Genomic DNA, 12,573 nt, shown 5'->3' on the forward strand with positions numbered 1-12,573 from the left:
TTTTTTGGTAGGGATCAAACTTCAGGCCCTTGCGCTTTTGAAGCAGGAAGTGGAACCACTGAGCCAAATCCACAGCCCTGACATTTTGTGCTTATGGAACTTAAATTTTTACTGTGGATGTTTTCAAAAGTATAAACAAAAACATATCGCTATATTTTTTATGCAAAAGGCATTTAATCCATCTCTAAGAGTTGCTGAAATCCTAACACTTTCAGCATTGCTGAAAAGTCCAAGTCCCAAATCTTTGAGATTTTAAGGCACTTTGATTTGTGAGTCCCTGTACAAATGAAAAAAAGTTAAATGCTTCCAAAGAACACTGGCACGAGATAAACATTACCGTTCAAAAAGGTACAAATAGGGTGGTAGAAAGGAATGGACAAGTCCAAAATCCAGCAGGGCAAACATTAAGTCCTATAGTTCCATGTGCAACTTCCATCTAAGGCAATCTGTGGCAAGTTTCGAACTCCACAGGACTTTGTTGACTCTGCCCCTATAGTACTTGTAGTGGTTGTAGCTTCCATGGCTTCTCTCTTGGTTCTGCTCCCTCCTTGCAATTTTCCTTAAGACAGTTCATAGTCCTGGCTTCTCCAAACTTGTGGCATCTCCACTCTACCTTTGGTTTCATATTCATAGCTTCACACCCTGCCCTCTCAGAGACACATTGCCTCTCTTCCCAGGCCTTCTGAAATCTGGTGGAAGCCTTCCTGACCCTACACCTCTTGCATTCTGCCTGCACCTGTAACCAGCACCACATGGATGACACCAAGGTCTGCTGCCAGCTGGAGCAGTAGCCTGGGTTCCTTCTCTCTTGGCTGTGGGGCTCCAGTGTCCATGAACTAATTCCTGAGGAACAGCTTAAGTAGCCACTGCCATTCTGGAACTCTCTGCTTAAAGCAAAGCCTTTCACTTTTGCAATTTTGAGGCTGCAAAGGGTGGAGTCTTTTGCTTCTTGTGATGCTCTCAGGACATCTTTTTTTATTCTGTTGCTCTTTCTCAACAATCAAGATCTCTGCTCTATCTTTGCAGCCTGCAGCTTTACTGGAGCTTCCCTTCTAGCCAAACTCAAAACATTTTAAATCATTCTGTTGGGCTCTTTGCTCTTGATTCTCAACATAGATCTAGGTAAAATTCCCCAGCAGCAGCCATGAGATGATGTCAACATTAGACTGCCTTGAAATTTCTTCTGGAGAGTAATTAGTCTGCCATCCTTAATCTCTGTCTCAGGCAAAGTCTCTGGACATCAGCAAAATGCAGACAAATTTTCTGCCAAATCATAATACACATCATTTGGAGTGCAACAACCAATGCAGTTCTTCCCAGTAGAAACCTTCTGAGCCTGGTCTTTACTGGCTTTCTGGTCTTCTGAGCTCTAACCAGAATCTCCCATCAGCCTAAGGTGTTCCAGCTCTTTTTCAGCTAGCATCTCTGAATCTTCCAAACTCTTCCTACAAGCCATTCTCAAAGGCTCCTGAACCATACAGTCAGATATAGTCAAAGAAATGGCCCCATTTCTCTGGTACCAAATTTTTTCTTAGTTGCTCTTTTCTGTTACTGAGACAAAATCTCCAGTGCTTAAAGACAACAGGTAAGGAGTTTATTTAGCTTACAGTTTGTAGAGGTTTCAGTCCATAATCAGCAAGCTCTAAGGTAGGGTGGCACATGGTAGAGGGGCAACAGTTCCTGGTGGTGAACACAGCAAAAGCAACAGGGGAGGTAATAGTTTATTTATTTATATGTAGCTATATAATTTTTAAGTAATAATTTTATTTTTTAAATTATGAATTTAAGCCGGGTGTGGTGGCACGCACCTGTCATCCCAGCACTCGGGAGGCGGAGGCAGGAGGATTGCTGTGAGTTTGAGACCAGCCTGGGCTACATAGTGAGTTCCAGGTCAGTCTCAACTACATAGTGAGACCCTGTCTGAAAAAAACAAAATAAAATTTAAAAATTACAAACTTAAAGATTTTCTGTTCTCCTTTTGCTAGCCAGTCTCAGTTGGAGGGCTGATCGTAAACCTTATTGGAATCTGTGCCTTTAGCCATGCCCATAGCCACAGCCATGGAGCTTCTCAAGGAGGTTGTCACTCATCTGATCACAGCCACTCACACCACACACATGGACACAGTGACCATGGGCACGGTCACAGCCATGGATCCTTAGGTGGAGGCATGAATGCTAACATGAGGGGTAAGTCCTTGCAAAGTACTGTCCTACCTTTCACCTGTGTTCTCAATTGATACTCCTTTTTATTAAATATTGGCTTTCTCATACAATCGCATTTTTAAAAAGCAATATGTGACAGTCAGGCACAGTGCCACATGCCTTTAATAGGAGGATGTCAAATTTGAAGCCAGCCTGTGCCATATAGAAAGTCCATTGCCAGCCTAAACTACATAATAAGACACTTTCTCAAAATGAAAAAAGCAGTATGTGATTCAAAAATAGGTCTAAGGTCATATGCTATAGAAAATGCTCATGTGCCGGGAGTAGTGATGCATGCCTATGATCCCAGCACTCAGGAAGCTGAGGCAGGAGGATTGACACAAGTTCATAGTCAGCCTGAGCTACATAGCAATACCCTGTCTCAACCGAAAAAAAAAAAATCCATGCTTGTATAAGTAAAATGGAATATTGCTCAACCTTAAAAACTAAGGAAATTGTGTAATATTCAACAACATGGATGAACCTTAAAGAGATTATGGTAAGTGAAATAAGCTGGTCACAAAAAGTGACCACTAGCCAATGATTCCACTAACATATGATGACATTCATAGACTCAAAGCACAGAGTAGTGGTGACTAGAGAGGGAGAAATGAAGGCTACTAGTCAGCAAGCTAAAGTCTCAGCTAAGCAAAGTACATTTCAGAAATCTACTGTAACATTGTATCCATAAGCACTATGGATGTATGATAGCATTCAGAGGTTGTAGTTCATGTTAAGTGTTCTTACCACAATAAAGAACATTTTTTTAAAAAAATGAAAAAGGAGCTGGGGATGTAGCTCAGTGGTGTATTGCTTGCCTAGCAAGCATGAGGGCCTCCAGCACCACAAAACAAAGAGGAGGGAGAGGAAAGAGGGACGGGGGAAGGAGGATGCATTTGTTCATAAATTCTACTTTTAAATAAATTACTGTAATTATACCATTATTTTGTTTTGTGATACTGAGGAATAAATCCAGACCCTCAAGCTTGTCTAGCAGATTAGCACCTGTACCACTGAGCTACATCCTCATCCCCAATAGAATCATTTTCATATTGGCAGCTGAATAAATGTTGGTTGCAGGGAAAAGCTGAAGTATACAATTATGAACTTTTACTAAAAAGGGAAGGAGATGTTGTATTATAAAAAATATAGGAATATATTAATTGCTTCTTGCTGTTTAATATAAAGATCATGGGTAAGTCAAAAAACTGATTCAAACATGAGTTTTATGATGCCTTCCCAGATAAACCAAAAACGTACTACACTGTGTCCTTAGCTTGCCTACATCTTTGCCTTTTTACTGTACTCAAATGCCTTGAAACAGTGACTCCATTTTAGTCATTTTAAATTACTAGCCACTAGCAAAGTGCATGTTGTCTAGGAGGTACCCAGCAATATTGGTAGGATAGATGAAAGAATTAAATAAGATGCACCTTCATTTGAAAGATGCAGATGAAAACAACACTGAGATTTCACCTCACCCCACAAAGAAAGACTACTATCAAGAAATCACACAATAACAAATGTTGGTGGGACTGTGGGGAGAAAGGAACCCTTCTCCATTGTTGGTGGGAGTGCAGACTGGTGCAACCACTATGGAAGTCAATATGGAGATACCTCAGAGAGCTGGGATTAGAGGTTCCATTTGACCCAGCCATCCCTCTGCTGGGTATCTTTCCAAAAGAAGTGAAAGAATCACATCACAGTGATATATGCGCACCTGTGTTTATAGTGGCACAGTTTGTAATAGCTAAAACTTGGAAACAGCCCATTTGCCCATCAGTTGGAGACTGGACAAAGAAGATGTGGTTTTTCTATAAAATGGAATACTACTCAGCATAAAGAATGAGAAATTAGAGTCATTCAGAGGAAAATGGATGAATATTGAGGATATACTGTTAAGTGAAATAAATAAGTCACATGTGTAAATATTGAATAGTTTCTCTGATGTGAAAAACTATAATTGTAAATAACATCCTAATGGTATAATTGACAATGTGAAATAGGAAGAAAAGGGCTTAAGGTGTAGGGGAAGTGTGAAGGGTAGGGAAAAGGAAATAAGGGAAAAGAAAAAATATGAGAAAATGAAAAAATGCAAATAAAATATTTGTAAATAGGGAAGGGAGGGCAGGGGTATGGAGAAAAAATGAGAACCAAGACCTGTCATGTAAAGGTACAAGATCCCAATGATGAATGTAACTGTGCTGTATACCTAAAATAAATATACCAATAAACTCAAAAAAAATCAATCAATAAATAAATTAGCTGCACCTTGATTTTTAACGTTCTTATATTTTTTTTTCTGTAGGTGTATTTCTACATGTTTTGGCAGACACACTTGGCAGTATTGGTGTGATCGTGTCTACAATTCTGATAGAGCAGTTTGGGTGGTTTGTTGCCGATCCCCTCTGTTCTCTTTTTATCGCTGTACTAATATTTCTCAGTGTTGTCCCACTGATTAAAGATGCTTGTCAAGTTCTCCTTCTAAGACTGCCACCAGAACATGAGAAAGAACTACACATTGCTTTAGAAAAGGTACTGTATGAAATTTTTTCATTTAAAAATGGCATTCAAAATTAAGTTGACCACAAGAAATATGCAAAATATGAATGAATAAAATACAGTTTCACTCAAAGGACATAAAAGTGGGACTGGCTAAATAGAGATACTTTCTTGGATGGGAATGCTGTGTCATGAAAATGTTAATTTTCTTTTTTTCTAAAGCTTAATTCAGTTGCCTTTCATTGGGATTTTTGTGTGTGTGTGTGTGTGTGTGTGTGTGTGTGTGTGTGTGTGTGTGAGGGTAGATAATCCAATATTATTTGGAACTGATTTGAAAGAGTCGGTATTTGAAAATAAAAAAGGTAGCCATAAATGAATGTATAGAATTAACTAGTAGGATCCTATTTTATAATTTTAAAATTATAGAATTAACATACAAAGCTAACCTTTTGGTCCTTACACAAGAATAAACACAAAAATCAATTTTTTAAAAAAGACAGTTTGCAGGGCCAGGGATTTAGCTCAGTGGTGCCACCGCCTGCCTTGAAAGCACAAGGTCCCAAGCTTGATCCCTTGTACCAAAAAAAAAAAAAAAAAAGACAGTTTGCAGGACCTGCTGGCATATGCCTGTAACCCCAGCTACTGGGGAGACAGGCAGTAGAATCACAAAGTCACTGCTAGACTGGGAAAGTTAGGGAAACCCTGTCTCGAAATAAAATTTTTCAAAGGGCAGGGATGTAGCTCAGTGGTAGAGCACCTATGGATTTAATCACTAGTACCATGAATAAAGAAAATAGTTCATTCAGAAACAGACTTACGCATTAATGAAATTCAGTAGATAGCAAAGATGGCATTTCAGATTAGTGATAAAGACTGCTAGGCCAGGCGTAGTAGTACACACCACCTGGCACTGGGCAGGCTAAGGCAAGGAGGATCACCATGAGTGCAAGGCTGACCTGGACTACCTAGTGAGTTCAAGACCAGCTTGAACTACATAGCAAGACCCTGTCTCAGAAAGCCAAAAACCAAATCAGAACAAATCAAAACAAGTATTTACATAATCCTCTAGCTTACCACATTTCCATTTGGTGGAACTGAAAAGCTGTACTATCATAGGACTGAAGAGGATTCAGCAGTTTCTTTCCTTTTGGTGCCAGTCTTTTTCAGAGCAGTGTCCAGAGTTTTCAGGGGAAAAAAAATTACTAAATATAGGAAGCTGGATGAAACCCAGAGTCCTGATCCTCCCTTAGCAGTGTCCTAGGCAGGGTGTAAGTGCAGCCCAGAGCCCATGGTGGGCCAACTGCTCTGCCCACCGTAGCTGCCTGGTGATACTCAGTCTCCTGCACTCAGGAGTGAAGTAGGTGTGGAGACATGAACTGCTGGCCTGCCGGTGAGCAGCAGCAGCATCTTCTGGAGCCTGGTAGACATTTGGAACTTCAGCTCCCACACTAGACCTCCTGAGTCAGAAGCTGCATTTTAACAATGTCATCAGACACTGTGCTCTGCTGCTTGTGTGCATTTGCTCAAGACTTCCTTCCCGTGTCCCACTTTGTAGAAGAGAAACTGAGGCTCGCAGTGTAGACACTAATCAGTCTCTCAGTTTGGATTTCAGCTCTAGCCTCTTCACCACTGCTCCTTACAGACTGGACCAGGCTTCAGGACTTCGCTGTGTAGCTTGCTAGTTGTCTGGACTTCAGAATCATAGACCTTAAACTAAGGCATCTCTTCTGCCTGTTCTCATTGTTAGGCCCAGATGAAGTAACTGCTATTTGAAGGCTCTCTGACCTTTAAGGCCTTTATAAATACTACAAAGTTATCACTGCAGGTTTCACAGTGTTGCAGACAGGACTTTTACAGCACATGTTGTCAGTACTTTAAGTCCCCTACTTAGAACGAGAACTTCATAAGTCATATTCATTCATAAGTCCAACCACACCTTTGACACAAATATACAATATGATGCATAAAAAAACAATAATGTAAAATTATTTTTACAGGCAGATATTGAGCTACTTCCATGATTTTTTCACATCTACAACTGTTCATAATTCGAGGTCCATTCATGTCTGTAGTCACTAACAGACTGTCACTGTTAGAGAACTGGGGTTAATCTCCTAATCAGTATTTCCACCCCATTATACCTGAAGGCAATACATCAAGGTGGATTTACTCCAGCAGGATTCAGTTGGAGCCTGTGAGCCGCTCTTCTACAGTCTCCTACCTCAGATTCCTTCCTTCCTGTTTGCTTTGTACAGTCCTCTTTCCTCCCATCCCTCATTCCCAGGCATCCTCTTAATCAGGTCCTTTTATCCTCTTGTCTTCAGATGCGGTCTTACTAAGGAAAGAACAGTATAGTCAAACTTCAATTTCGATTAGCATTCCCTTTAAACAGACTTTAATGTGCCAGTTACGTAAATGAATATGTAATTATCGTGTGATAGAATCTTTGTTTTTATCTTACCAGATTAGTAGTCATTATTCTAAGGCAACAATCTTTGGTCTAAATATATAATGGTTGATTTTAAAAAAAGAGAAAAAACTATATGCCATTTATTTCCAATAGATTAAGTATGTAAATAACAAAAAGATTACAAAACTAGCCAGGCATGGTGGCACACGCCTGTAATCCCAGCACTTAGAAGGCTGAGGCAGTAGGATTGTTGTGAGTTCGAGACCAGCCGGGGCTACATAGTGGGTTCTAGTCAACTACATAGTAATACCATCTCAAAAAATAATAATAATAATTACAAAAATATTAAAGTACAGTGGACCCTTGACTTACAAACTCAGTTTGTTCACGAGAGCTGGTTTTAACTCAAATTGGTCAGTGGAAGGCTCAGGCTCCTCTCCACAGCCTTCAAAGTCTCTCTCCTATGTACAGGCAGAGCTTGGTGTCCAAGAGACAATTGGCCTAGGATTTCTCAATAAACCCCACCAGGAAAGGATGTTTGTAATGTTCCTTACAGAACTCATTAAGGGTTAAATCTGTATCTGAGACCATCTGGAAACACAAGCAGCTGACATTCGGGTCGTAACTCAAGACTTTGTTTATAAGTTAAAACTAAAATGCCAGTGGTAACACAAGTTTGTATGTCAGGCCATCCATAACTCAAGGGTTCACTGTAAAAGAATATTTTTATAATTATAGAAGTAGAGAAAGTCTTGTTTGTTGGTTGGTTGGTTGGTTGGTTTTTTCTTTGTTTTTTTTGAGACAGCCTCACTATATTGTTCAGGCTGGTCTTGAACTCACTAGTACAGTGAACTTGCCTCAAACTTGAGGTGAACCTCCTGCCTCAGCCTCCCAAATGCTGAGACTAGAGGCATGTACCACCACACCTACATAGAGAGACCCTGTCTCAGACACATACATAGATAGATAGGAAAAAAGACACAAGTACAGAATAGGATATTCTAACCATGTGGCTTACCATATCAAAGTAATTGAGATCTACTGCTGAAAAGTTGCCATCATGATTATGGAATGAAGTATTGCCCTTAAGGTGTGTTTCTAGAATTGAACAGAAAGCCAATTAAGATTTTTTAAATTAAAAAAAAGGAAAGAATAACAGTGAATTTAACCATTATATACTGTAAATATGTGCTAGTAAAAATTTTTTAAATTTATTGTAAAAAAGGAAATGTTGGTCCAGGTATTTAGCTCAGTGGTGCCGCTGCTTGCCTTGCAAGTGCAAGGTCCTGAGTTCAGTCCCTATACCAAAAACAAAATCAAAAAAGGAAATGTTGGCATTGTGAGTTTTTTCTTTTTTGTATGTTAAGATATCAGACCCACATCCTTGTGCATTCTGAGCATGTGCATTTATCATTTCGCCTATACCCCAGTCCTAGCTGCAGCATCATGACTATTTAAATTATAACTCCTCAATTTGTTTTCATAAAATTAGAGAAGTTTTCTCACCTTCTCATAATTAGTGAACATTACTTTTTGTTTTTTGGAAGTCCGGTACTAGAGATTGAACCCAGGGCCTTCACATGGAACAACATCTGCAGCCTTTTTTAAGATGGTGTCACCAAGTTGCCCAGGCTGGGCTCCAACTTGCAACCTTTCTGCCTTGGCCTGTTAGGGTGCTAGGTTCACAGGGGTGCACCATCATACCCAGCTTTTTTTTAATTTTGAGACAGTGTCTCACTACATTGCTCAGCCTTTCCATTCTCCTGCCTCAGCCTCTCAAGAATCTGGGGTTATAGATGTGTGCCACTGCACAATTTTAACAGTAACATAGTGGGCTGGGTATTTGGCTCAGTGGTGCTGCCTCCTGCCTCTCAAGCACAAGTTTGATCCCCGGTACAAAGAAAAAAACAATATTATAGTATTATATTACATGGGTAGGCAATAATTTAACTGATCTTCTATTGTGGGACATGGAGAATATCTTTTTTGACTGTGTTATCTTGTACATGATTATATGTGTAAAGGAATCCCGCCATGTCCGGGTAATGTTTACAGTAGGCAGATCATGCATTGAACAAACAATCTGTGTATTAACTTTCTAGCACAAAGCATCCTCATTATGTTAAGTAAATTATCCTGTAAGAACATTTATATCACTTCTTTTATTTGACAGATACAGAAAATTGAAGGATTAATATCATATCGAGACCCTCATTTTTGGCGTCATTCTGCCAGTATTGTGGCAGGAACAATTCATATACAGGTGACATCTGATATGCTGGAACAAAGAATAGTACAGCAGGTAATAATCTTTTGTTTTAATTCATAAAAGTACACAGATCATTTCTTCATACAGCTCAGTAGCCATCCACTTTCCAAACACAGTCTTTCAGGGTTGGGCATGGTGGCACACCTTTGTAATCCCTGCACTAGGGAAACTGAGACAGGAGGATCACTGCAAGTTTGAGGACAACCTTGACTACATAGTGAGTTCAAGACCAGCCTGAGCTATGTACCGAGACCCTGTTTCAGAAACAAAACAAAACAAAATCTTTCAGCAGCCTAAGGGTAATACAGCTTTTTTTACATTTAGATTTCTTTTATATCCAAAAATGGTTACAGTCAAATATTACTTTTAATGTAAAAAAATTCATGTATGATCCATTTTGGTTTCCAGTAGATTATAAAGAAATGTTATTGTAAATATATCTCTAAATTAATAATAACCAAGCTGGCAGAATATATGCTACTTTTTCTTACCATGGATCAAAATATGCTATATTTTGATATATAAATCAAAACAGTTCTGTAAGCAGTCCTAGCATTCTGGGTAGCTGAGGCAGGAAGATTATAAAGTTAGAGCCCAGCCTAGACAATTAAGCAATTTAGCAAGACCTTGTCTTAAACCTAAAATTAAAATAAAGAGCTGAGGATGTAACTCAGCACAGAGGCCCTATGCTCAATCCCTGCACAAAAAAGTTCTGTAACCCAAGCTAAATGTGCCAAATGGTGCATCCAACTAATTGATCATAGATTTCTTTGTTCTTCTCCACTCCCACTGCTTATCTTACTAGCCTAAAATAAACAAATGTCTTATCGGTGATTTAATGACCTTCCTGGAGATCCATTTAACAGTTTGACTAAATAGTAAATATTACTATGAGGCTTTACCTTACAGTATCTTTAGCTATTATTATATGTGTGATATTAATTATTTAAGACGTACTAAATGCATTACTCTAAATGCTTTAAAATGTTTGGTTTTTATAACAGGTTACAGGAATACTTAAAGATGCTGGAATAAACAATTTAACAATTCAAGTAGAAAAAGAGGCGTACTTTCAACATATGTCTGGCCTAAGTACTGGATTTCATGAGGTTCTGGCTATGACAAAACAAATGGAGTCCATGAAATACTGCAAAGATGGGACTTACATCATGTGAGATAACTCAGGAACACCCCTGGCCTGTCAGTGATGAAGATTAACTCAGTGTTTGTAATAGTGCCCGAAGGACAAAAATTGCACATAATTGTACAAAACCTTTTAAAGCTGTTATTTGGAGATTGGATCAAGGAATCTTTCTTAAAGAAAATTTAAATACAAAATAAAACATTATTGGTACAAGAAAAATAATTACCACATTTGAATTATGTGTATGAAAGAAATCTTAACATTTGAATGAACATGTTACATCATCTTTGAAAATGGACAAATGATGGATTCTAATGACCAAAATTACTTGTTTTCTTTCTATCAGAAAGTATCTCCATTGTAAATATGTATTTACATGTTTATTACAGAGACCCAGATGAAGTTTTTAGTCAATTTTTTGCATACCCTGAGATAAAATAGGAATAAAAATTATATATTTATGAATTTTCTGTATATAAAACTGGTTTTTAAGTATAATTTAAGTTCATTAAGTAAAATCTAACTTGCCACTTTAAATGTAAACTAAATTATTTAGAAGAAACTTCAACCACTGATTTGAGCTAAGTAGTGAAATCAGGAAAGTATCACGTTACAGTTTTTGATGTATTACAAGACCAACCACTCTGTAAAATAAATTTTTTTTTACTTTTGGTAATTTTTGCAAATGAATAATTTATTAGGGTTAGGAACTTACACTAATTTGTGTCTGTGTTACTCATTTATTCATTTGTCATCTTCCTCCAAAGCAGAATGTTCTATCTCTTGCTACACATCTGGCATTCCACGTTGTTATCATGCAATCCCAGGTTTTTCATCATTCTATCCACTGAAGAGCCAACCAAGAGACATTAATAACTGTCAGCTCAGAGCTGAATGCTCTGCCTATGCAAATAACTTTTTTCTAATTTCTGAAAGATGTAGACATTTTAAAAATTCAAAGAATAGCTATATCAAGATTTAATAAGTAAAATGTCCATAAATCTTTGGGCAATGAAATTAAAATACCCTATAACTACTTTCTATAGTGATAACTGAATTTATATCTCCATTTATGATTTTAACTGCATAGTCTGAAAAGACTTTATGATACAGAATATAATATATACAATTTTATGAACACTGAAGAATGTACCCAGAAGAAACTTCTATTCATAAGCATATATTTTTATTATACTAGGAGTTTTGCTAAATAGGATGAATTTAGTATGCACACTATTTTCTTATCTATACCATAATGGCAAATGCATATTGTAAATCACATTTAATGTCTGAAAAGTTTTAGAAATTGGTTATTTTGATATTTATTGTCATTGCCTATTTTTAGAAGTCCAGAATCCTCAGTACATGTTATTTGAGTCGTGGAAAATCATTGCATATTCTTTTGGTTGGTTGGTTGGTTCTTTGGTTTTTTGAGACAAGTTCTGCTCTGCATATCCAAGTTGTAATGCAGTCTATATACACTTAAAGTATTTAAGCAGCTGTTGAGGTAGAATAATTGTAAAAGTGTCATTTCCCAGACAGGCATGAGTGGCACACACCTGTAATCCCAGCACTGAGGAGGCTGAGCAGAAGTACCACTGCAAGTTCAAAGCTAGCCTAAGCTACATTGTGAGTTCAAGGCCAGCCTGAATTAGACGCTTATCTCAAGAAAACCCCAAAATTATCAGTTCCTTTATAAAACATACAGACATCAAAAAAATCAAGTTAATGTAATTGAAAGCTATCAGTTGAAATTGAGGACAGGCTGAGGGTTAAGGCAACAGGTGGGAAGTAGGAAGCTCCAGTAGCAAAAGCACCAAGTTACCAGTTCCACCTCATGCAAACTATGACTTTAGGCAAATTAATATCTTTGCCATTTTCCCCCTCATTCATAAAGTCAATAAAATCTGAAAAATTTTTAAATAAAATCTCAAATCTACTTTAGGGGGTTTGGAAACAGAATAATGTCTGTGAAAATGAACTGAAAGGGCCAGGGATGTAGCTCAGTGGCACCATGCCTTCCTGGCAAGCTCAAGGTCCTGAGTT

At 38.0% G+C, this 12,573-nt stretch overlaps 1 protein-coding gene across 1 annotated transcript in view; it reads left to right on the forward strand.

Moving 5' to 3' along the window:
- Window positions 1-11,414, forward strand: part of Slc30a5 (solute carrier family 30 member 5) — a 35,610-nt gene extending 24,196 nt beyond the window's left edge. Inside the window, exons 13-16 of the mRNA XM_010637292.3 lie at window positions 1,986-2,187; window positions 4,511-4,737; window positions 9,288-9,416; window positions 10,388-11,414. Of these exons, the coding sequence (XP_010635594.1) occupies window positions 1,986-2,187; window positions 4,511-4,737; window positions 9,288-9,416; window positions 10,388-10,558 (729 nt within the window). The 3' untranslated portion in view covers window positions 10,559-11,414. The remainder of the gene's footprint in view (window positions 1-1,985; window positions 2,188-4,510; window positions 4,738-9,287; window positions 9,417-10,387) is intronic.
- The last annotated feature ends 1,159 nt before the right edge of the window (window positions 11,415-12,573 follow it).

Source organism: Fukomys damarensis, unplaced genomic scaffold (genome assembly GCF_012274545.1).
Source record: "Fukomys damarensis isolate Sample0158 unplaced genomic scaffold, DMR_v1.0_HiC HiC_scaffold_1, whole genome shotgun sequence".
Taxonomy (NCBI): domain Eukaryota; kingdom Metazoa; phylum Chordata; class Mammalia; order Rodentia; family Bathyergidae; genus Fukomys; species Fukomys damarensis.